We start from the raw sequence: 25989 nt of genomic DNA, 5'->3' as shown, positions 1-25989 counted from the left end.
AATTATGCTTACAGCCTAAAATTACAAAATTACATCCAGCATAATTTGTGTCCCCTTTTTGTTAAAAATATTCAGAATTTAGGTACTACTTAGAATTACTTATTCACTCTTTAACTGTAACTACAGTGTAATTATTTCTATTTCTAAAATATAAGGTGTTAAAAAGTGATACACAATTTACAATTACTTACGCAGCATTTAAAATTACTATTATTATTTCAAAAGTTTTATTCTTTGTTGTGCTTGTTACATTTCAAATGTATTAGAAATGCGAGAAATTTTTCAACCACCATAAACTTAACAAAAGACACTAAGAGCCAGTACCCCATTTGAATACATTTTAATCACTGCAGTGAAATGGTGAAACCCTTATGTTATATCGGTTTCTGTTTTACAGAAAATTGTAAAAACAGCAGAATAACAAGATTTGAAATGTTTTTTGTTTTACTAGCCGATGCATCTAAAGAGTGAGTACTGATTGACCATCTCCTCCAAGCCCAAGCAGGTATCCCGGTATTTGTCAGTCTGACACTCTTCTGCTGTAGGCCAGTACTCAACCCAGGTTCTCTCACCAATTACGTACTCGAATCTGAAAAGAACAATTGAAAGAAAAATAGTGTTTGTGTGACCAATCAGCAAAATACAGAATAAAACAACTGTGATAAATATACACAGTTCAAGAAAATTACATTTATTCACTGAAGGTATGATTAATGAATAGAACTCTGAGATTAGTTTAAATATACACCACACACAAGCACAGCCAGACAAACAATATACTTACGTATTCTTTTTGTCATCTCGGTGAATATCTTTATCTGAGCCCATGATAAGGTAGGTTTTTCCTTGTTCCAGACTTAAAGCTTCTCTGCAGTGTTGATAACTGAGAAATATGCGCTGTTTATTCAGTGGACCAACATCAAGATTCCCTGTAATTAAGATATGACAGTTGAGAGCAGTGATTTATGAATGACTGAATGTGTTGCTCAAGTTATAGTTAAACACAGTGCTGCTGTGTCCATATACATTCCTAATTGTATCGTCATAATAGTGTCTTATGTGTAATATAAGTGTTTTCGCAATATCCTTGTGCTGAGTATTAAATGTTAAATAAGAAAATGGGTATCAGCAAGACAAGCTAATCTGGCTTACTGATAGCAAATGGTGTCAACCACTAAATGTACCTCTCAGTACAAAAGCAAGCAGCAGTTTTATAAAATGCTCGATTTGTCCTTCAAATTGCCTATTTTTTTGTGGCTATAACAGAAAATAACTGTCACTGCCATCTTAATGCCACAAAAAACAACAACTAGTAATTTCTCTTAAAACAGACGTTTAAAGGACGTAGGTACTTGCCTTCTTTGATGGGGTCCAGCACTTTGACTTTGTGACTGTCTGTGGATAACTCTTCTACAAACTCTTCAACCAGTACTTTGTAAGCTGTGGGCAGCCAAAGTATAGTTTTTAGCTTTTTTCTTTACTATATCCTATTAAATAAACCTAAATGTAACCCATTTATGTTTTTTTTTTTACCAAAGTCTACTTTGCTGGTCTCTGTACTTTCACAAATCTTAGCTTGGCGGTCATCATTGGGGATTTTTTCCTTCTTCTGCATACTGCAGTTCTCTGTAAATACACAATAGGGACAGGGTAAAAATGCAAAGCTAATGTATTCATGTGTGTTGATAGGTGACTGCAGGTATATGAAGGTCAACTACACAACAAATATATCAGTAAGCATTTAATTCCTGCTCTGAGTGTTGTGACTACAGTCTCTAACATAAACCTTTGATTATTTACTGCAAACCAAATTTTAAATCAGATTTGCCAAAATAGGCGTCTTTTAGATTTTATAATTGTATTTGTGCATATAAATGGCCGATAAACGCAATTCTGATTCTGATTTTTGCTCAAAATTTGACTTTTAAAATAAAACCTTTACTTTAATAACACTTCTACTGCTGTTTTCTGTACCATTTAAAGTTAATATAAAAATACATGAAAACCTTTTAATTACAGTTTTAAAATAAGCTTATTTAATCAGATTTATATGATTATATATATGATTGTGTTTACCTTCAGCACATGTGCATATGTTATCTCTACAGATCTGCAGTAGTTCTCCAGCTTCCCTCTGTGGATGGTAGAATTTCACGCAGCGTGTTTCTGCATTGAGGGAAAAAAACAAGTATTTGACTGTTATTTTGTGACAGTTATGGTAACAATGTATATGAAAATGATCGAATAAAATGGAATAGTGTGCCTATTTACATTACACTGCCAAAAGTATTTTGGTCTTCTCCCTTCACACAGAAATTAACTTGACTGACATCCCATTCTTAATCCATAGGGTTTAATATGATGTCAGCACAACCTTTGCAGCAATAACAGCTTCAACTCTTCTGGGATGCTTTCCACAAGGTTCAGGAGTGTGTTTATAGGATTTTTTGATCATTCTTCCCAAAGTGCATTTGTGAGGTCAGACACCAATATTAAGCAAAAAGGCCTAGTTTACACTCTCCAATTTTAATTCATCCCAAACCTGTTCTATTGGGGTGAAGACTGTTGCAGGATAGTAAAGTTCTTCCTAACCAAATTTGCTCATCTATGTTTTTATGGACCATACTTTGTGCATTGGTGCACAATCATGTTGGAACAGGAAGAGACCATCCCCAAACTGTTTCCACGAAGTTGGGATGGTGAAATTGTCCAAATATCTTGGTATGCTGAAGCATTAAGATTTTCTTTAACTGGAAATAAGGGGCCAAGCCGAGCTCCTGACATTCCATGAAACTCTCTATGCTCTGTGCTTGCTAATCTGAGGGCCACATGAAGTTAGGAGATCTGTAGCTATTGATTCTGCAGAAAGTTAGCAACCTCTGTGTGCTTCAGCATCTGCTGACCACACTCTGTGATTTTATATGACCTACCACTTAATGGCTGAGTTGCAGTTGTTCCTCATCACTGTCACTTTGTTATAATAGCATTAACAGTGGATTGTGGAATATTTAGTAATATTTGAGGAAATCTCATGACTGGACTTGTTGCACAGGTGTCATCCGATCACAGTAAGAGGCTGGAAATCACTGAGCTTCTGAGAGCGACCCATTCTTTCACAAATCTTTGCAGAAGCAGTTTGCATGTCTAGGCCCTTTTTTTATACACCTGTAGCCATGGAAGTGATTGGAACACCTGAAGGTAACAAAGGTAACATGTTTATGAGACTCACGTTCATAGTATTCATAGACAGATACAGCTGCGGGTTGTAAGACGCCCACCGGCATTTCCTGTTTGATCCTAAAAGCAATTTCTTCTGGTCGTGTGTGAGAAACCTGGGAATTGAAATATAGACAGGGAAAAACATAAATAAAAACCCAGGCAAAGTGGAAAAAAGGGGGATAAGAAGAAAGATTGGTGTGATTTCCAACCTTGTCCAAGTAAATGATGAGTGAGCCTCTTTCTGACAGGGCTTTGTTCATCTCATATTTTGATATGGTGCGGCCACGTCCTTTAGACAACTAGAGACACACAAAAAGGCCAATTTTTAAACATTAAGAGGTCTTATTATTTTTGTTAACTGTAACCACATAACATTACCATAACTTCTTACCAAATCCAGGTCTTTTGTTTCAACAGCAAAACCAGTTAGTAAGCCAATATCCAAGATTGACATGCCTGCATCACGATCCCTGTTCTTATACCTGTAGAGAGAATGATAAGAATGATTCAAATGACAGCAGAGTTAAATGGAGGGGAACAAAAAAATCCTATTAAGCCAAAACTATTTCTAAAGTGTAGTTTATATTGTACTTACATGACCTCTATCCTAAGCTTGTATATCTTTTCATCTGCATTTGATTTTTCTGAAAGAATAAGGAAAAAGAAAAAATGAACATAAACAAATAAAATGCCATAAACGGAAGCAAACTGATTTGATAAAAACATACAGATAAGTAAAATAAAAAGAGGAGATAAAGGACATCAAAGTACCTTCTACGAGATCCACTTTGAGGGTAAAATTCTGACAGTCACTCTCCCGTTCTTTGGGCTTAGCGTAATACAGTGATACCAACTGTTGCATCAGAAAAAGTGTGTTTTTATATTGTGTGATAAAAAAGTCTTTGTTATACTGTTCTTTTAAAGTTTAAAAAGCCTTGTCTAGGATTCTGAAATGATCAACTAACAGATAACTTACTGTCACTGTTGCTTCTCCTGTTCCCCTAGCAGTCACTGTGATGTCCTGGTTTATATCGTTAATCTGTTGGGATTAATATGTACAAACACACAAAGATGTGTTTGTACATATTATGAGAAAAAAAACAGAGATAAGCTCACTTCGCTCCCACCGACTGAATTTAAATTGCATTGAATGTCTGTTAGACAGGAAAAAAGGAAATAGACCAAAAAGCTTGCAGACTGGTGAGATGGATTGCCAAAAAGACAGAAACACTAGCAGTACTGAGATTTATTTACTGCTAGAGGACATGTTTTCAGACTGACAAATTGTGCTACATGGTGACTGTGTTTGTGTTGCTTCTTCTCACCTTAGACGTTCTTGTGGCATAGTGGTTGTTCTGATTGAAATTGTACTTTTCAGGTGCCGACCTTCCTGGCAACTTGATGTCCACATTCAGATCATACTGTGGTTCCTTAGCGTTGATCCAGTACTCTGCTACAGCTTGATAGACCATTATAGTAGCCTGGAGAGAAGAAAAGTGGAGGAGATAAAGAAAGGCAAAGGTTATAAGGTGGGATAATATGTATAAAATATCTGCCTATGATATCTGATATTGACAGAAAGTTTTGTGTTACCTGAGTTGATCCATAGCCTCCGCCCACCTTCTGTTGTGTGTTGAACCATCTCACAACATGTCTGGCATCTTCAAAGTTCTTTATTAAAACAGCACAGGACAAGAGTAGAGTTTTAAAATAAATTATGGAAAAACATTTTTCAAAGGTACTTCAGAGTTTTAGGCTTTATAATCTGCTTTTTATTTGGGTATAATTAAAATTCAGTCCAGAAACTTGCCTAATGAAAGAAAATGCAATGTTTTTCATAGTTCATAACGAAGCTGTACAAAGCAATGTCTTATTTGTTTTAATTTGTATTTGCACACAACAATAACACGACATAAAACTAAATGTAGAAATTATTTTCATTGAGCTGGAATTTCACATTTAAATAAATGGTAACTCTGGAATGGTCAGCAATGATATTTAAATACTGTAAAGTAAATTTTCAATGATTTTGTGTCCAAAACATATAATAATTTAGAGACACATGAATGACAGATGGATGATATAATTTAGACATGCTCACCTGAGACTTGACAAGAGCAAGAAGAGCATAAGCTGTGGCTTCCAAAGTGTAAATACGGCCTCTAGGTACAGGCCAGTGAGATAGCTCTGACAGACACAGTCACACAAGTACATTTTTATTACTATAATATAAAACAGAAATATTTTAGAAAAAATGTAAAAACTTTTTTCAAGTTAAAAAAATACTGGTATTCATTAGATAAAATTAAATTGATAAATATATGCCCAAATCCGAGTAGGCACACTGGATTTTACTGAGAAGTCAGAAATTAATCAAGTATAATATTCAGTAAGTAAAATTTTCAGGAACGCAAGAAAATTGATGAGATTTTTTCAGATATTTTATAAAAAAGTAAATTTTAAAATTCATGAATGACAAAAGTCATGGTCTTCCAGTCTTCAGTGCTTTTCACCCACTTCTGTCTGTCTCTCCTCAACTCTCTCTCGCTCATCTCCCTCTGTCAGTGTGTGTGTGTGTTCGCTGTGTGTCTCTGTAACCACGCCTTCTGTTCCAAGGGAAAGTCCTTCCTCCATTTCCCGCATCTCATGTCCGAACACCAAGAGTTAAAACAATCACCTCGTGGTAGTCATGATCGGCTTTCTATTCAAGCTAGAGGAATTCCCTCATTTGTGGCAGAACAATGGCTATCAGCTCTGTCTAAAATCAGCCACATCTCCCAGAAAACCAGTTAACATCTCTGTATTCTCTGAACCACTTGAATTATCCTCTATTCTGCAGGTTTATCACAACATTTTGGAAATTTTCCATAAAGATATACTTTTACTTTCACCACATTGACCATTGAACATTAACCTTTCTCCAGTGTTTCTTTTGGTGGCCAAGTCTGAATAAGGGATTTGGAGCATGTGTCTGCCCTCTCCACTTGTGCTCAAAGGAAAACCTGTCACACCCCTCAAGTTAGTCTGCTGCATTCACTAACAATACCAGGATGCCCTTGGTCCCACATTGCATTTGACTTTGCATTGGACTCTCTTCAACTGCAGGTAACACTGTCATTCTCACCATCCTTGACCGTTTTTCAAGGTCTGTACATTTTGCTGCTCTCTCAAAATTGCCCTTTTAGTTAGAGACATCACAGATTTGGTGAATCATGCGTTTCGTCTGCATGGGATCTCTCAAGACATAATAAGGGGCCCAATTAAACATCCTATGTCTGGAGAGAGTTTTGTGCCTGGGTTAGTCTTCCCTCTGACTTCCTTCTTTCTGCAGACTAGTGTGCTGACCAGATAAGGCAACCAGGATTTGGAAGCGGCTCTCCACTACACAAATTAGTCCAGGTGGAGCACGCAGCTAACCTGAATCAAGTAAGCCCACAACACCATGACGTCATTGGCTACTAGGCTCCCACTTGGCTGACATTTGAGGCGTTGCTGGGCTAACAACCTCCCCTGTTTCTGGCAACTAAAGGTAAGTGTTCTGTCCACGTGCAGCATCATCTGCACCACTTTTAGTGCATCTGGAAGGCCAGAGGGTTTGGCAGGGTATCTACGAAACATGTTCAACTTAGAAATGAATCCAAAAAGTTCCCCACCTCTGGTGTCAGCAAATCTGGAGTTTCCAAACTCTTCTGTTGGTAATCAGCTGTTCTGTCTGCGATTTAAGCTAAAGGAATACCCATATTTCAGGCCTGATTGTTAAACAGCAAAGAGTTAGTGTTGTCGGCACATATATGAAGTTTTTATGTTCTGTCTATTGTTGTCACCTCACATTTTTCTCATCTCTGCGCAGGAATCCTGGCTGTGTCTCAGTGAGTTTTTAAGACAGAGAGTTTTCCCTGTAAATAGAGTTTCTGTGGATCTGTAAATATTGCAAACCTGGACACACTAGCTCACAATTCCTTCTGTTGTCATTTTTTGTAACTTTATTGTAAATAAAAGCACTATTGCTTTCACTGGACCTGTTCTGAGTTCCACATCTTGAGTCAATTTGCACCATTACCAACCATTAATGACAAAAAAAATTTGTATTTTAGCCTATGGGTAGGTCCTGTATGTATGAGAGAAGAACAGGGTAGCAACTGAAAAGCACTGAAAAAATCCTCAAGAATATATTTTTGTAGTACAGTTTTCTTTTTCACAGTTTTTCCAACTGGTTTTTGGAATTCACTGAAACTGTAATAATCATAGTTACATTTAACTGATCGTGCAAACATGTGCGGTGTGTATGTGTCTGTGTGTGTGTGTGTGTGTGTGTGTGTGTGTGCATGTGTGTGTGTGTGTGTGTGTGTCTGTGTGTGTGTGAACATACCTGGGGAAACAAAGTTGAATAGGATCTCTTTGTTCAATTTGTTTTCATTAGCCAGTGCATATGATGTCATGGCCACAGCATAAGGGTTGGTGAGGCTGGGCAGGCGCCTCTCCAGGTAGGCCACTGCTTTGTCTATACTGCCTGGGAGACTCTGGGCAGATGAAAAAAGGAAAAAGAAAGGAAGATAATGAGTGACAGGAAAACGGAACATAATGTTCTTCATCCTTTTGTGAGCCTACAGAACATGTTGGTGAAATGAATTAAATTCTGCCTGTTTTTGCTGGTCTGTGGTTTAATTCGTCAATGCAAGTGCAATAGAAAGTATCACCCTTTGATTATTTTAGATACTTTGTAACAACAATGTTTGCAGGTGAAATACTCACATTGACAGTGTCGGAACATATTGAGCGTGACTCTTGCATTGCAATGAGGCAGAAAGCTGTCATGGAGGCGTCTGAATCTAAGCCGGCCACATCACCCTACAGATGAAGCACAAACATATTATTATTATTTCTAACAGAACCGTTTTTAATATTTATAAAAGCTGATTGGCAGTTGTATAACTGGTTTCTCATTTAGTTATAAGTTATTTTGTATTTTAAGTATAGATGAAGAACTGGTGTTAATAAAATCAGTGCACTCACATTCATCTGTCCGTGGATTACAGCTGTAAATTCTTTGAAAACACCATCAGGTTGTTGTCCTCTGAGAATAAGGTACTTGACAGCATCACAGATCACATTATCTTGTATTGCAACCAGATGATGGGCCATTGCAAACACCTTGGCAACATAGGCAGTCAGCCTTATAGACAGAAAGAGGGGATACAATAGCTTAATTTCATTTTATTTTCCCATAAAATATATTGCCAGTACAAAATCAGAAATTCAAGCAGCACGCGCAAAATACTGTGAATGAATTCATGGATGTTTGTGGGTGCCTCACCAGGTGCTAGCTGGGCGAGAAACAAATGCAGCAAACGATCCATCATTTTTACGGAAGGCCAACTCGTTTGTGTAACCTTGATGAAACAATTAAAAAAATAAAACAATCTTTTTACTTCACTGCTATTCAACTTGCATCTGACTCTTATCTATTGGAAACAATTTTGAGGCACTCTGTGTGTTTATTTTGTCACCAAAGAATTTATGTGAGAGCCTACCAGTTTTTATATGTTGGAGAGCTTCATTACGTTTCTCAAAGCCCACAGTTTCCCACTGGTTGGTTTTATCCAAATACAAGGTTGCAATAACAGGCAGGGTCATTGAGATCATGTTCTGCTCTCCACAGCCCGAGGGTTGTCTGATTAGAGTACCCATTGAGTTGCCGCCAATGGCATTCTCCACCAGCTGAGATACTTGTTCTCTCCCTGCATGCATACACATACAAAAAAGGTTCACAACACCCATTAAGGTAGTCAGTCCCAAATGTCAACAATAACAATATATAATAGAAGCTTCAGGATGATATTGTCACTGAATCACATAAACTGTCCAAATATCAAATATTTCTCACCTGTCACAGAGATCTGTGTGCTAGTAGGTGTGTTTGGAACCAAATCTTTCCTTTTAATTCCACTGTTAAGAACTTCGTTCTGTACACCATCTAAACAGAGAAAAAAATGTTTTATTAAGGTGAAAATCAGGGTTTGACTGAATAATTAGAATCTAGCTTTTTAATAGATAAACTCACTTTCTCCTTTCTTAATAGGATCTAAAGTTACGATCTTTGGATGTTTAACCAGTACGCCCTCAGGCTGGAAAACAGACAAACATTGGAAGTCATTATTATTTTAGCAAAGAAAAGTGTAGTAGCTACAAAATAGGAAATAAATCCATAATTAAATTAAGTCCTCAACTGTTTGTCCTTCTAAGCCTAACTGCAGCCTTTATGACTAAACTCAGTTTAACTTTGTATTCTTGTTGTGTGAAGTGAACCTCTCTTGGTGTGTGAGAGAAGTAGCCACAGCAGCAAAAATGCAAATGATGTTAGTAGTCGACTTACTATTGCAGCTATAAAATGCGTACTTTGTAGTTGCAATAGATACTGAAAGTGTGCTGCTGAGAGGCAGATAATAATTAAGTGACTGTGGTGGTTTACAATGTTATGTTATGCATAGAGTATTTTTCCTTACAATATATAAAATATAACATAATATAAAATATAACATCATCAATATTGGTATGAAGCCAAAACAATTTTCAAGACGGCAATATTTTTGACGCGCCGTTTTATGAACATTACAAAAATTCTCAAGACAATTCTGTGATATCGGCTATGATGTGGTTAAGTGACAGGATCCTCAACACTGTTAACTAAGTGTTGATGTTTTGAAAATCCTTCACTTAACTGTCTGGTTGCAACATTTTGGCCATCTGTAAAGCTTTAGATGTCTGACTTAGCTTGAACTGTCAGGTCTATTTAAATTTCAACAACATCATTATCCATTTTTAACTATACGTAATTATTAAATATTGTTCCCGTGTAACTTTAACCAAGGTGACAGACTTCCTGCAACATTAACCATATTAACCTGTTATTTTAATTCAAATCACATAGTTTCTCTAACTTGACCTAAGTCACATTTTAAATAAAATCCCTTTTACAAAATAGACACAAAACAAGCAATGAACTAAAAATGCATTTGACCAGTATGATTATTGATAATATTTTTGATGATTTCTGAGATTGTTAAGGGAAATTTTTTGGCAGTAATAATCATGTAGTGATTAGAACAAAAGATCAACACATATTATTAGTGTACAAAATTATCAGTCTGACGTTTGGTCAGTGATTGAGCCAGACTCCTGTTATTGTTTCTGTCTGTTCCTTTTTGTGCCTAAACCTCAACAAACAATAACTTTCAAATTATTTTATTACTACCTTTACTACAATTTTGAAAGGCCTGTTCACATTCAGATAAGACATTTTTTTGTTTTTGTTTTATTTAATAAGAAAGTGATATTGAACACATTTTTGGGCATACAAATAGCAAACATTGGTTTTCTTACCACCACCCGCAACATCTTCATGATGCCATCATTGAGATATGAGTCCTTAACAGCTGCTTTAACCTCAATGCGCCGTTCTCCCTCCTTCATGGGAATAATGACGAAGGGGACAGATCGTGTGGTCTCTGGCCCAACAGTGACCTCCTGGCGATACCTACCACGTTTGGAAGCTGAACTGCACACATGCTCCTCCTCAGTCAAATCAATGCGTACCTTTATAAAAGAAAAACAGCAATGACAAAGTTGGAGAAGAGACTGATCATGTGGTGTTTCAAACTGGAAGAATACAAAGATCCTGATGAAATACAGAGATTTTTTTGAGCATTCCTTTAACTTTCGGCAATTTCAGTTACTCTTTATTTACAGAAAACTAAGGTAATAAACTCAACATGAAAAAGGGATCGTACTCTTCAATTTTAGTAATATATGATAAGCCTAGATAGATAGATAGAATAGTTTTACTTTGAACATGTAATTATAACTAAAATAACAAGAGAAAAGAAAAACTTAATGACATTAACTTTTTGTGAATATCTCTATGTCTACACAATGTTTATGCTCGAAAAGGAGTAGGATGAAACTTACACTTTTTCTGTTCCTACCCCCTTGATTGAAATTCTATTATTTACAAATCAATATTCAAAATTCAACATTATATAATGTTTAACTATATACAAGTCTACACTTATATATAATACACAAATTTAAAAAATTCAAGCTCGTGAACCAAAACAACAACAAACTACATTTTTACATAAAATGAGCAGCCTATGGTTAACACGCACTAAATTTCTAAGCTTTGTTAAAATAATCTCTTTAATAATCACTTCTCTTTTTTTCAAAGGATTTTGAGAACACAACATGAAAATGCACATAATAAACTGCACAAGATGACACTTTTGAACACCACTGTGTTTCAGTCCAGTAATTAGTGTGGTTCTGTACTTACAGTGATTTGATCAGGGCTGTAGTTGTGGAGGATTGCTTTAATTTCTATCTGCTCTCCACGGACAGCAGAATAAGGCAGCCTGAGATCAATGAAGAAATCCTTCTTGACAATGACCTCAAATGGATCACCCACACAGATTCCTTAAAGAAAATATGCAGAAAATAATGACATTTTCAAAAAAAAGTAAAGGGAAGGCCAAAAAAAGCCATATTTTAGTCACCGAGTCCTCACCGTGAGTTCTTGACAGACTGATGCCGGTGAACTGCCAGGTTGTGATTGAATCTTGCAAAGGAACACTTTTCACAAATGATGTGGTGTCACTGAAACAGAGAAAAATGTTTACAGTCTGAGAGATGTTAAGATGTAACTTCATTTGTATGTGTTTGTGATTTACAGTGACTCACCAAGGTGTGTTTCTAGGGCAAGGAGGCAATTTGATATCAGACCAGAGCCAACTTTCTGGGAACTTGGTGCGAGTAACAATTTGATTGCTGTCCATGAAACTGTTGTCTTCTCCTTCACCTGGATTTTGATTAAAAATGATATAATTTTGTGAATTTTATGACACATAGTATGAATGGGATAACCATCACCCATTTCGTTTCTATCTCTTACTGCGAGCCAGTTTGAGGTCTTCCACCCTCTTCTCTGCTCGAAGAGTTTCCACTGCCTTGCAACAGCGCAGGAAAGCATCACGGCAGCCTTGACCATCAACAATGTACTCGCTGCGGACCTCACAGGTGTATGAAAGGGGGGTTTCCTTCATGCCATCCAGACAACACTCAGATTCTATTGGGTCTGTATAATTTTTTACTGAAAACAGAGACGGTTGTGGAAGAAAGCATGAGAACTGTGATTCACTGTAAAGTTCCAAACATATATTTTTAAATATGTCTTTTTGTAAAAAGAAAATATTTTAATGAAGTCAAAAGCATAAAATAAATGTTTTATTTTTCTTTTTGTCTGTTGTCTAATGCATAGCCTGTCAAAAGTAAAAACAGTGATATGTGTGAAATTATGAATTAATATGTGGTTATTCATGTATATATATATATATATGTATATATATATATATATATATATATATATATATATATATACATATATATATTTATATACTTACATAAGCTGCTTCTGACATCCATTACAGCAGCGTTGCGTTTCTTTCTGTTTGCAGGCTGGCATTTAATTTCTGTAAAATGAGACACAGACAAAATATACCATATCAAACAAGCCTGAATCTGAATTTGGTTTTTATGCTACTAAAATAGAAAGAATATAACACAACCTTTGTTGTTGGACTGTTCAAACGTGATAGAAATAATCCTTTTTTCAAGTATAATATTTCAACTTTATTAATATGTTTGTGATGAAGCAGAAAACCCAACATTCTTCAAGGGTTTAGCAATGAAGCCGAAAGAAAAGTATTAGACAACAGTAAAAGAGTGGGATGGTCTGTTGCATTGTCACCTTGTCTATATGTGGTCTTTGCATCAGTGTTGGACTCAAACAATAGCCCAGCATCAAAGAAGACACCCATACTGTCCTTTCCTCCACCAGGTGTGCAGCCTGTGTCATACTGCTCTACTATGTCCCACACCTACAGGTTAAAGTACAAACACATACAAGAATGTAAATTGAACAGTAAACGTACAATAAGAGGACTCGAATATGGCTCACAAATCTATAAAAACAAATGGGCTAAAAAATAAAAAATGTCTTATTGACATCTTAAAGATTATATTATGACATTGAATTCACTGTCACATTTTTATTTTTTTTTCTAATTTTAGACTCACAATAATCAATAATCTCACAATAATCTCATATGAACACACACTCAGAGCAACAAATCAAACTGGGGACCTACGGGCCACCTGGCGTGTGCCCCAGCTAATGCATAGTTGTTCTGAGGCACAGGTTAACATGCTGTAACAACATAACAAGTTTCAGGTTTTTGGTATGTATGCAATATGTAAATTAATATGAAATCCAATATGTGCAATTTGTTTACTGTAGCTAAACAATTTACAAAATATAAAAAGCAAAAAATAATTGAGAAATGACCTTTTTCTGTGTCAGGCGGTGCTTGTTGTTTAGGACGTAGACACCTTTGTCAACTGCAACCAGTCCCACTGTGGCCTCTGGATTTCCTGTGACTTTCAGACCAAACATCTTGCGAGGCTCATAGGCTGGAGCAGGTCGTGAGGATTCCAGTTTCAGCTAAGTGAGGGTGACATGCAAATTTGTATATGTTAAAAAAATAAGTACTACTGTAGAAATGAGTAACATTTGTGCATTTTGGCTGTAAAGATTCACTCTTTCACAGCTCTTGAGTCTCTTACAGTGCCCATGCAGGTGTCTTTTACATCCACCCAAACAGAGTCTGATACCACTTCATTTGAACTTGTATGATAGTAGGCTATGATGCGGAACGATGGCAGCATTTCTTTGGTGATTGGTTGTATCAGGGAAATCAGTACTTGGCCTCTTGTCTTATAACGGCCATATTTCACTAGCTGACCTCTGCTCTGGATCTGGGGAAACACATTTACACATTAATACCTAACACCTTAAGCACACATGTATGTACTATGACCAGTCGTTGCATCACAGAAAAAATAGCTCTATATATAAAAACAAATAAATACGTCTCTTACCAGATATGTGATATCATGATTTTGATTTGGCTGCTGGTTGAGATTGAGGTTGATTTTTAGATTGTCTGATATTTTCAGCTCAGCTGCGTCCACACCTGCAAATATGTTTCAATAAATGTTATAGTTTGAACACATCTTTTAGTGCATGTTTCACACAGTATACTTCAACTTCTACCTACAGTAACAATCTTTATTCTTTTACTTTATGCAATGCTTCTTCAAGATTTTTCTCACCTATGTGGATAAAAGTCCTGGTCTTGGTCTGGTATGGTCTTGCTGTCATCTCTGCTCTTGCTTGTTTATCAGGTGTAAGAATTCTGTCATCGGTCATTGCCTGTAATTAAAGACACACACACATAAGCCATACTAAGCATAAGAAAAACATTCATGTGCTTTCATGTGCAACTATACAAGGATCAGTCAGGACCTGTAATTAAAGCCCAGCGTACATAAGCAATGAGCAACAGGTTAAATTAAGTGATAAGTAAGTGATAATCTCTTTCTATGTTATTGTACAAAGGGGTTGAAAATGATCTTTATTGCTTGAGGGCAGCATTTGTGTGAGCAAGCGTTAAAGTGGGCCAGAACAATCCAAAATAGCATTCTGGCAGCCACTGTGCTGCCCTATTATTATTATTACAAGTTATTTTTAATGTCGTCATTATTGTAATTATTATTATTATTATTATTATTAGTAGTAGTAGTTTGAATTGAAGTAATAGTACTAGTAGTAAAAGTAATAGTAGTGGAAGTAGCAAAATGGGTCATTTTTGTGACAGTTAGGTTATGCTATTAGGTTTTTGGGTTATTAGGTTATTAGGTTATTGCCATGCAATGTACACTGAATGTGTACATTGCATGGCAATAAACTTGGCAAAAAACTTGGCAATAAACGTAATTTTGATTCTAATTCTGATGTTTATGCAAAGTTTTGTTTATATTGGCCCACCTGTTAGGGAGCAAATATTAAAAACAGACATAAGGGTATATCTATATATAGATATATATCTATATATATACATATATATATTTGTGCTGTAAGATTATTGGTGGTGCTGTTGTTGTTTGTTTGTTTGTTGTCTTTTTTTGGAATACTCTGTTATTTTTGGGGGGGTTTTAAAAGCTTTTTGAAAACTTAAAAAAACTTACATTGATTCTCAGCTCGGCTGCATTTCCTTCTGTATTGATGGTGAGCCGAGCCATGCCGTTAGCTGCAGTGAATCCCCTGACTGCCCCAGGATTAATCACTACTGGAACGTTTTCTGCTGGTGTTTCATCAGGATTTAAAACTTCAATCTGACATCAGAAAAAAGAAATGAATCATAACACTTTGTAAGGCAATTATAATTTCTTCAAATACCTCAACTGACGTATCAAAATCATGATTTCAAAGTGTAATATTATATCAGACTATGTAAATGTAAATTAGTGCTTTACCGCAACATCGAAGGACATTCCTGGCTTGAAATATTTTGGAGTTCTTTTAAAGTGGATTGTATAGGGTGATGTAACAATCTGGATACCTCTCAGCTCGGCCTCCACCATTTCACTACCTGTGACAGGGTACAAGAAAATAATTATACGCACAAAAAATTGTCAGAATTCATTTGTTTTTCTATTACTCACTTTGTTTTCACCGAAAATAAAAGCAAAAAACAGTAATTTCTCATTTCTGACACAGATGTTTTTTTTTTATTTAATTTTTTTTGTTTTGTTGATACTCATATACTATCTCTAAAGCTGGTGCACCATTGAAATTAACATATAGGAAAATCTGAACAAGCTCAAAAAGATGGGCTTTTTTTCTTACCACTTTCTGTCAGCACACTGACAGATACAAATATGGCGCCCCCTACAAGGCTGTTGATGTCCCTCTCAACTTTTGTTATGTCTTCCCTCCTCAGTGTCACCTCTCCTTCACCATTTTCAATCTAATTCAGCAACATAAAGATGTTCATGTAAAGATATGTTCTACACTTATAGCACAACAATACAGTTTCTGAATAGTAGGAGGTATTTAAACTCCTATGTCAGCATCACTTTATATGGAAAGGCAAAATCTTAAGTATAAATATGGGCTCACCGGCACTCTCTGAAGAGAGTCTGGAAAACTCTGCTTACTTTGGTCCTTTTTGATGACCCCAAATACCACATAGGCTGTTCCATCCACCTCCTGACCAAACAGATACCTTAAACCATGAAATAAAGATGTGCTTGTGAACAACCAGTTTGAACCCAGGTCAAACTGTAACAAAGGGTCACATACATACTACTTAAATCCACAAAACAGTTACATACGTAGCTTTGATTCTGACGGTGAAATCTCTGCTGTTCACGTGGAAGAACTGTGTTAATGGTGTCAGTTTCACCTCAAAACTGGGAAGAACTGCAAATAATAAATGAATGAATAAATGAAATGAATAAAACATTTTCTGTGTCAAGTTGAAGTTACTATTCCCATTGCACATTTGAAAACAGTAAAGAAATGTAGTTCAGGTATAATACAGCTAATGGGATGCTCACCATACTCTTTGACCTCAAACTCTGCAGAATAGATTTGCTGTGGGTTGCTCTGGAATTTTGCCACCACTTTCCACAATCCAGTACTACACACACACACACACACACACACACACACACACACACACACAGATATTAATCAAACAAATAATTCAAGAATTTGTAAAACTGAAGGTAACACATTAATTAGACTGCAGACTATATTCTACACACAGGATTCACACTATTATACTATATTTATACTAATAACAATAATAATAATAATAATAATAATAATAATAATAATAGTACTCACCTAACAATTTCACCAAGCTGGAAATCTCCAGAATGAATACCTGATTTTAGAGAGACTGAATCAAGTGGTAAAACAATGCCTTCAGGTGTCTGTGGAAAAACATACATTTTCAAAACTAAGATATAAATGACAATATTAAAAAATCTAATAAAAAAAGTTTGTGTTTTCGTTGTTTTGCTACGGCTGATTGCAAAATGTCACTTTCAATTCTGAGCCCACGAAGAATAAAACACAATACCACAAACTCAATGGCAATGGAAGCATCAGTTTGGGCCGCTTCATCTCTCTCTACAGGCTCCATCTGGGGTGTCAGTGCAAACATCCTGAAATGAACTGAAGGGAAGAGAAGATGTTATTTTTGCTGCTCGGGCAGTGATGTATACATGTTGGGAGGAATATTTAATAAAGAAGTTTGGTTTTCTAATTTAAATTTAAAATATGTCTTAGTCAAACTGAGGGAAATATATGACTTTTTTCCTTTCAAATCTTCACTGAAAATAATTATCAGATGTTCTAACCTTCTTCAATGGGACTGCATGGACTACACAAAACAGCTTTCTAATTTGTGAAAAGTGATGCCATAGTCACATAATTACTGTAACAAACTCTAAATTATTGGAGCAGCACCATGTTTCCTTAAGTTTATTGAATGGCCCTGAAAAAATATTGAATCTGTATTAAATAAAATAAAGGTAGAACTATGGAAGCATGGAACACACGACACGGGAGCTCTAGTTTTCCATTCCAGCTTTATTCACCTCCATACATCAACTGAGCACATCGCACCCAAACACAACAAAAACCCCTCCTCTAAGCTTGGGTGTGAGTGGAGCCCTCTAGTGGGTCACCACAGAACTACCCTTGTGTGTGCTGTATTTCTTAGTCATGAGGTAGCGGTAGACTCACCTTTGCTGTTTGGTGTATAAAGGGTCTTGTCTGTCTGAATGAAGATGTAACCAGACTGGAAGGAAACCATGACGACTTTCTCCAGGAGGCGGTCGGGGAACTGAGCCTGTAGGTACACATACTGCTTCGCGTTGGGATCTTTATTGAAGTCTCCTGCAGGGATCTGAAACCAGTATGAAAAGTCTATGAAGACTTGGATGGCATATTCAATGATAATTGAATTTCAATGTAATAGAAATAACAATGATAGTCACATATGCAGTAAACAAATAATTCAACTTACCGTTACTTTCCCAAGCTGCTGAAAGTCATTTACATTGTTGAGGGTCACAGATGTTGTTGCCAGCCTTTTAGTTTTGGTTGGATGGTTCATCACATTGATTTCAACCCTAACGTCTCCTCCAGTGCAGTCTTGACACTCCACAAAGATGTTTTCTGCAGTTCCCACCCGCAACAAGTTTGGGGCAGACATCACTTGCCTGCAGAGCAGCGATAAAAGAGAAAGATGTTAATGATATTAGTCTCTGTGTAGATAAACACATGCTGTTACTGACTGAAGAATAAATAATTTATTTATTATGTTATATGTTCATTTTAGACACTATGAAAAACATGTTAATAATTGCTGAAATAATTATTTTTAATTAAAAATTAAAGATGAATTATTATTTTTATCTATTTATTTATTGTATAAAGGTTTTATGAACAAATACTTTCAAAAAAAGTATTTACCGGCTGTTTTCCCATGTGACCCTTAATTATTATTTTTTAATTTGTGGGTTTTTAAAAAATATTTTTCAAGGTTTTGAGGAAGTGGAAATAGCCAGTATTCAGTAAGAGTGTTACATAGGAATTCTTAATTCCCAGGTTGACGAATGCTATCTTTGTGCTTCTTTGCTGAAGTCTGAGCTCACATTTTTGAATACTCTCTATTTAAATATTGCAGCGCAGCCTGATGCCAGTTTGTTGATTCGTCATTAGTGTTATTCATAGACAATATAAACCATTTTATATCATAAAGTTATTGTTAGATTTTTTAATCCTCTGTGTTTTATTTAAGGTCTGTTTAACATGAGAAGATCATGTCTTGTGTTAGAATATACCCTTTCACAATGTTTAAAACACTTTAGATGCTGTTCTTTGATGTTGTTCTTTCTTTATCATAATGACAGTTCTGTTCCCTATAATATATGACTGGTTGCTTGAAAAGGAGCCACAGTGACAACATAAAGAGGTTGTCATTATAAACATCAGATGTTTTAACCCATGGAAAGGTTCATTTTTTGGGTAAATTCCGATTGGTTATGTGCTGGACTTTAAACACAATCAGTGATCTATTGATTATCTTGAATAAAGTCCAAAACTAAATCAATAAATCTTTTCATCATGCTTCTGGAGTCTATTTGCTTTGTCTGGCGTAATGCACCACTGTGCAAACTCTGGACAAAGTTTAGGACAACTTCTTGGCATCACTTTAAATACCAGATTACCTTGACTTATGTTACATAAGCTGCAGACCTGGCTGCAGCTTCTCGTTACACAAAAAAAACAAATAAAATAAAGTTAGCAATAAAGTTAGTTGGACTCTGGTTTCATTAATAATATTTTTTTCCATAAGTTTTTCCTCATTCCTTTTCCTTCAAATACCACCCATGCCTTCTTGCTTAAAAAAGAATGTGAAACTATATATGCAAAATAAAATAATATATTCATGCAAAAATTCAATTCAATTCAATTCAATTCAATGCAATTAAACCTTCTGCACACATCCAAGATAATGACATTGGCTTTGTTTTGCATGAATGAATTCAACCTCACTGGGAATGTGTAAAAGTACAGCAGGTCTACTTACAATGGAGCTCCATCAGCTACACAAGTGAGAGAAGCAAAGGCCAGAGAGGCCAGCAGCAGCAGAGTCCTCCTCATTATCCCGACCCTTTTCTGCTGCTAAAGTAAACCGTGGCTGTGCAGCATCCTTCTTTTATTCACTAACCTCCCTTCTTCTGCACTCCCACAAAATGTCTATTCATCCTCTTTCCAAACACATGTACACACAATTTTCCAGCAGTAGGTTGGGAAACAGTTTAGTCCTGATAAATATTATCTCTTCTCTAAAGAAACAAGTAAACACTGGAAAATCAATAAAGGTTTACATGTTTAAATAATGTCTTACCATGCAGTTTAGTAATTAGTTCACGGGATCTAGTAAATATTCTTTTGTGTTTTTATAAAATCTCATGTTATTGCTCATATTATTGTACTGCCTCTTTTGAATCCACATATCCACCAGTATGTAAAAATTATCAGACAAGTGGTCTGATCAAAACATATTGAGTAACTTTACATGACGTATTTGGCTGGGATTTTTGAAGTTTCAGCAGCAGGGATTTTTTTTACAGTAAAATCCTGACGCCAATATATGAGATCTTGTATTTTAGGATTTCAATGACAGGGAAAGAAAAGAAAGCAAAAGGGATCCTGCCTTTACCCTCAGAACAAACTTATACTTCTGTGTGCCACATTAACCAAGGGCATAGAGCACTGTTAATGATCCTCCAAAATGCTTATCATTTAAAGGTGGTGGCATTTATATAATGGTCAGTTGATACTACGCTGTAAAATCTAATTAGTTCACAGAACTCAAAAAAACTATGCAAACTTGGTGCCTCAAAAAAATTGAGTAAAGTTTTACTTAAGATGATTAAGCTAGGGCAACTTACCCAATTTGAGTACACTGTACAGCCTCATTAGTTCCCAGAACTCAAAAAATTGAGTAAAGTTTACTTAAGATAATTAAGCTAGTGCAACCTATTCATTTTGAGTACACTGTACAACCTTGTCAGTTCCCAGAACTCAAAAAAAAAATATGCAAACTCGTTGCCTCAAAAAATTTAGTAAAGTTTCCTTAAGATGACTAAGTTAAGGCAACTTATTCACTGTGAGTACAGAGTAAAAACCTGTTTCCAGAACTCAAAAAAACTATGCAAACTCGTTGCCTCAAAAAAACTAAGTAAAGCTTACTTATGTCTGTGAAGGTTCTCAGTCATCCAGGTCATCGTAGTCAAAGGAGCTTGCAAAGAAAAGCATCTGGACTTCTTAAAGAAGTCCAGACGCTTTTCTTAAAGCTTACTTAAGATGACTGTTAGGACAACTTATTCATTGCAAGTATGCAGTATTAAGAATAACTTCATATTCTTGGGAGAGTCATAGGAGAGGTGGAGAATAAACTTAACCTGGGTGTCTACTGTCTTGTGCAGTCTGGGAGATGATTGAATGTTAGGGTGGGTACAGTTTCCTCTGCGGTGGGGTCGGGTGGGCTGCCCCGGGTCTTGTGGGGCTGGGCGGTCCTGGTGTTGTGTTTAGTATGTTGCTCTGTTTTGTTTTTTTTTGCTTGTTTTCTCTTCTTTTTCTCTCAACAGGTGATCCAGGAGATTTTTTCTCTTCTTTCTCTTTTTAAGTGCCCTTTCTCACTGTCCCCCTTCCCTTCTGTTTTTCTTTTCCTTCATCTTTCTTTCTCCCTTTCCTATCCCTCAGTCATGTCTGTCCCGTCTGTAACAACTGAAAATAGAATCAAATAAATAATAACAACAAAGGTTGATCAAATGGACCAATACGGCAAGGCCGTGATGATCCATTTGGCAAAGCAAACAATTCTGACAGCTAAAGAACCAAATGGGACAGGCAAAAAAAAAGAAAAAAAGAATGACTTGATATTTCTGACAGTACAATACTAATTATTTACCTACTGACAAACATTTCAAGTTCAACTAAATGAAAAAACAATTTGTGGTAACCTGAATATGATTAACAATAATTAACAACACTTTTTGTAATGATGTTAAAATAAGCCCAACTTTTATTTTCAAATGCAAAAAAGTATAACAGCCAACATACTGGACACTGTTCTCTTGAACAACAAACAATTACATTGCCATCACTGTTATAATCTTACAATGAAACAAAGTCTCAGATTTAATTATTCTGAAAATAAGTTTAGGCCTACCACAAGTGTGTTTTGTACTTACTTATATAATGAAAAAAATATATATTTATTGTTCTGTCACAAATGCAGTCTCTAATTTAAACACCACATTTGTTTTTCATTCCAACACAGGAGCTAGAATGTTGTATTATTTTAAGGATGCCTTGTTTCCAGTCCAGGCATTACTGCCTGAATGACTGTCATGGATCGAGGTGATCCAAATGTAAGTGCAGAAGAAAGTCTTTAACTTCCCTTAAGTACAGTGACAGTGGATGTGGGTTGGAGATGCAATGAGCTTGAACCTGCAGGCGACCATCTTTACAAGTACGAATTTTTCAAAAAAGTGCCCCTCCGTCAGCCAAACCCATCTGTTCTCTGATTGGATTGTTACATTTGTGATTGACATGACATTGACCAATCAGACGAAAGGAAGAAAAATAGGGTCAAAATTCGTACTTGTAACTTGCAGGGGGTTTTTTTGGCTAAGTCCACACACAAATCTTTTTTACACATACAAATCTTTTTTACGCACACACAAATTCTTTTTACACATACAAATCTTTTTTACGCACACACAAATCTTTTTTACGCACACACAAATTCTTTTTACACATACGAAACTGAGTTACAAGTACAAAATATTTATGACCACATTTTGAGCCCATACTCCTCCGCCATTGCCGCGTTTGAGTTTTGGACAATTGCATTCTGGGATATTTAGCTGTACCACGTCCCTCCAAGTCACACAAGTCACCACCGATACATGCTCCATAAAACGGGAGGACGAAAAACACATCCCGGAATTTTTCACGTTCTCGGCTTCATGTGTACTTTGAATTGGAACAGTACTTGGTCTCCGACGTATCACAAGTCCACGAGACCACAAGTATGCATACACACGCAGTGTTTTGGAAATGACAGTCTTCATTACAAAGCTTTCTTCGTTTCTTCGTTATGAATTAGCATACATGTTTTTATTGAACATTTGAAGAACTAGCAAAAAAAAAAAACAGAAACTCTTGTAGAGGACATAAAGTCAGAGATAGAAACGACAAGGAGCAGGTGCATCTAGTACAGGTAGAGCTGCTGCAAAAACCCACAGAGCTCAGCAGCCAGCGCAACAAATTCTGGATCCTTAGCTTTTTGTTAGCATTAGCAGCACATCCTGCGTCCGATGTGAAAGGACTTTTATGCTGCGCACTGTGACTCACAGCAATGGTCCTGGGTCAGCCCTGACTTTGTGTTAAACTAATCCTAAAGCAATAATGGTATTTCTAACCACTGATATAGCACAACTTTATCCTTTCAACAGCTGCTGAAAGTTAGGGGACCTAACTGCTATCGGATATTTACATAGAGATCCTCCAGCTTCAAACTGTATTACCCTTCAAGGACCTGCAGTTCAAAAAAGTGCCCCTCCGACAGCCAAACCCATCTGTTCTTTGATTGGATTGTTACATTTGTGATTGACATAACATTGACCAATCAGATGAAAGGAAGAAAAATGGGGTCAAAATTCGTACTTGTGACTTGCATGTTTTTTTTTGGCTAAGTCCACACACAAATCTTTTTTACACGCACACAAATTCTTTTTACACATACAAATCCTGATTTACAAGTACAAAACTGATTTACAAGTACAAAATATTTATGACCACATTTTGAGCCCATACTCAGGTAACTCCTGGCATATTGTTTTCAACCCCCCTGTGGTCTTTTGCCATTCAGGTTAAACATGATATATATAGTTAGTTAGTCATGGCTATGAAAATACCCCCCAAACCCCACGCCTAACAGCTGCACCTCCCGAAAAATTTTGCCTGGCTCTTATCTCACTTTTTTTTTATTTCAAACAATCAACAGAAAATTTCACAGACATATTTTTATATAAGGTTTTTAAGGCTGTGGTGTTCATTTTCAAGTAACATGAGCCCAGCAGCAGAGGGAGTGTTCGCCCAGGGCGCCAAACAGGCTAGGACCACCACTGGACTCACCTTCACTGCATCTACAATCACGCCTCACCGGCTTAAAACCTGTGCGCTGCTTGTGCTGTTGTTCTTTTTGGTGTTGATGTGTACAGCTGGCAGCAGGAGGGCTGCAGCCTTTGAATGTAGGCTACTGTTACAGCAACCGGGTGATCACTGTAAGGGTGGACAGCGCGCGGCTCGGTCGAGGTTGAGGTGCACGGGGGTCCTGCCTGAGGGCAGCATGCTGTCCGCTTCGGCATGCAGGCTGCATGGTCCTGCAATCTTTTTTTTTTTCTTTTGTTAATCTTAAGTGCACGCAAACCAGTAAACAAATTAAAACAAATACTGTTGATAAACTATAATACAAAAATTACAATTAAAATTCTCAACAACAAAAACAATTGGTAAAAATATAATTAATATGTAAACAACTTAATAACCCCCAAAGTGTCTAAGTCACATGACGTGTCAGCGCAACACCGAAACATAAGGGGGGGGGGGAGCAAAGTGTGCCTGCTCTCCGCTGACACAGGAGCGAGTCCAGCGACCTGGCTGTTTCGTTTTTGCCGAAAGCACAGCATAGCAAACAAGCAGAACTAGAAAGTAAAGAATCGATCTAACCAGGCTAGTATCGATCTGATACCGATCCCGACTTGGGATCAATACTATCGATATTTGGATCGATCCGCCCACCACTACCTTCCGCACTGAGAAGCAAAATTTCCAGCTTACTTAGTTTTTCTAAGTTAAGACAACTCAAATAAATTGAGTTGATCAGCGGTTTTGCATAAAAAGTACCAGTAACTTACTTAAATTGACTTCTAATAACAAATTGATTAAAAAATGAGTTCAGCCTACTTAATATTTTTAATTAAACACAATATTAGATTTTACAGTGTATGGAGTATATACTGTCGAATATTCTTTTCTTTTCTGTTTTTTAACAACTCATGTTATTGTTCTATCTCATTTGAATCAAAATATACACCAGTATGTAAAGGTAATCAGACAAGATTAAATTGTCTGTATGTAATCAATTATTCTAAATGTAAATGCTATCAGGAAATGATCAGACAAGAGAGGGTTTTCAGGAAACACTGTTAAATGTTCCGTTTCTATGCCATATTTTAAAACAAGATCTAGAGTGTGATTAAAGTGGTGGGTGGGTTCTTTTACATTTCGAGAGAAGCCAATTGAGTCTAACAACTTTGGAAGCCCATTTCCGCCACAAAAAAAAAAAAAAAAAAAGAACAAAGGGATCCATAACTTGAAATTTCGAGTTATCTTTCTCAAAAATTCAACTTATTAACTGGACATTTTGAGAAAAGTAACCCGAATTTTTAAGTTAGCTCTGCCAATCAGTAATCTACGTGAATGATGCAATTTTCTTGGATATGCCGCAGAGGAATGCGCACTCAAAACCGGATTGCAACAAACTGGGGCTTTCGAGAGTACGTTTGCTGATAGTAACGCCATGTGATTCAGCTAATAACACAAGGATTTCATCATTGGTGAAGCCACGCTGAAAATACTCAGCAATTTGTGGATTCATGACTGGCTGTGATACTGATAGCTTAGCATTTGTAGCTGAGGGCTTCAGCTTCCGGGTAACAAGGAAATTACATCATTAACGTAGATTAGTGATTGGCAGCGCTAACTCGAAATTTCGAGTTACTTTTCTCAAAATTCTGAATTAATTTCAAGTTAACAAAATTTATTAATTTAAAAAAATTTGAATTAATAAGTCGAAAGTCAAAATTACGAGTTATGGATACTTTTTTTTTTAGTGGCGGAAAAGGGCGTTCATAAATAACAGATTAAATGCTGTGTTGAGGCTGTCATTTTTAGCATCTACATGGATGTTAAAATCACCCACAATAATTATTTTATCTGAGCTGAGCACTAAATCAGATAAAAGTCTGAGAAATCAGACAGAGACTCTGTGTAAGGCCCAGGTGGACGATAGATGATCACAAATAATCAGAATCAGAAATACTTTATTAATCCCGAAGGAAATTATAGGTTACAGCAGGCAGCACGCTAATGGTGCATGCGCACTTACAAAGGAACCCTCCGACCAAACTTTATACAAACATCACATTGGGAAGACA

The 25989-nt window shown here is 36.3% G+C and overlaps 1 protein-coding gene across 1 annotated transcript; it reads right to left on the bottom strand.

Moving 5' to 3' along the window:
• Window positions 1-324: 324 nt before the first annotated feature.
• LOC146385131 (complement C3-like) lies at window positions 325-19916 on the bottom strand. The gene is made up of 43 exons (XM_084930709.1): window positions 19782-19916; window positions 18213-18408; window positions 17930-18092; window positions 17262-17356; window positions 17024-17112; window positions 16732-16814; window positions 16507-16594; window positions 16292-16397; window positions 16019-16139; window positions 15646-15761; window positions 15358-15504; window positions 14443-14542; window positions 14209-14303; window positions 13894-14085; window positions 13616-13771; window positions 13019-13148; window positions 12672-12740; window positions 12164-12361; window positions 11953-12070; window positions 11780-11868; window positions 11549-11688; window positions 10600-10812; window positions 9281-9344; window positions 9104-9193; window positions 8751-8957; window positions 8534-8609; window positions 8233-8392; window positions 7972-8067; window positions 7589-7739; window positions 5321-5406; window positions 4813-4890; window positions 4545-4700; window positions 4196-4258; window positions 3991-4072; window positions 3815-3863; window positions 3611-3701; window positions 3429-3518; window positions 3230-3332; window positions 2077-2166; window positions 1534-1626; window positions 1357-1440; window positions 785-929; window positions 325-589 (listed from the first exon to the last, which is right to left on the bottom strand). Exons 1-43 carry the CDS (start codon window positions 19853-19855, stop codon window positions 448-450), a joined length of 4974 nt encoding a protein of 1657 aa, XP_084786835.1. The 5' UTR covers window positions 19856-19916; the 3' UTR covers window positions 325-447.
• Between the last annotated feature and the right edge of the window lie 6073 nt (window positions 19917-25989).

Source organism: Perissodus microlepis, chromosome 6, assembly GCF_051167445.1.
Source record: "Perissodus microlepis isolate ML-2025 ecotype Zambia chromosome 6, ASM5116744v1, whole genome shotgun sequence".
NCBI lineage: Eukaryota > Metazoa > Chordata > Actinopteri > Cichliformes > Cichlidae > Perissodus > Perissodus microlepis.
This window is presented reverse-complemented; position numbering and strand designations above follow the sequence as displayed.

Coding starts and splice junctions, on each gene's coding strand:
- LOC146385131 (XM_084930709.1), bottom strand. CDS start 19,855: ATGAGGAGGACTCTGCTGCTGCTGGCCTCTCTGGCCTTTGCTTCTCTC. Junction 14,086..14,208: donor ATCATGATATCACATATCTG/GTAAGAGACGTA, acceptor GTGTTTCCCCAG/ATCCAGAGCAGAGGTCAGCT. Junction 4,701..4,812: donor GAGGCTATGGATCAACTCAG/GTAACACAAAAC, acceptor TCTTCTCTCCAG/GCTACTATAATGGTCTATCA.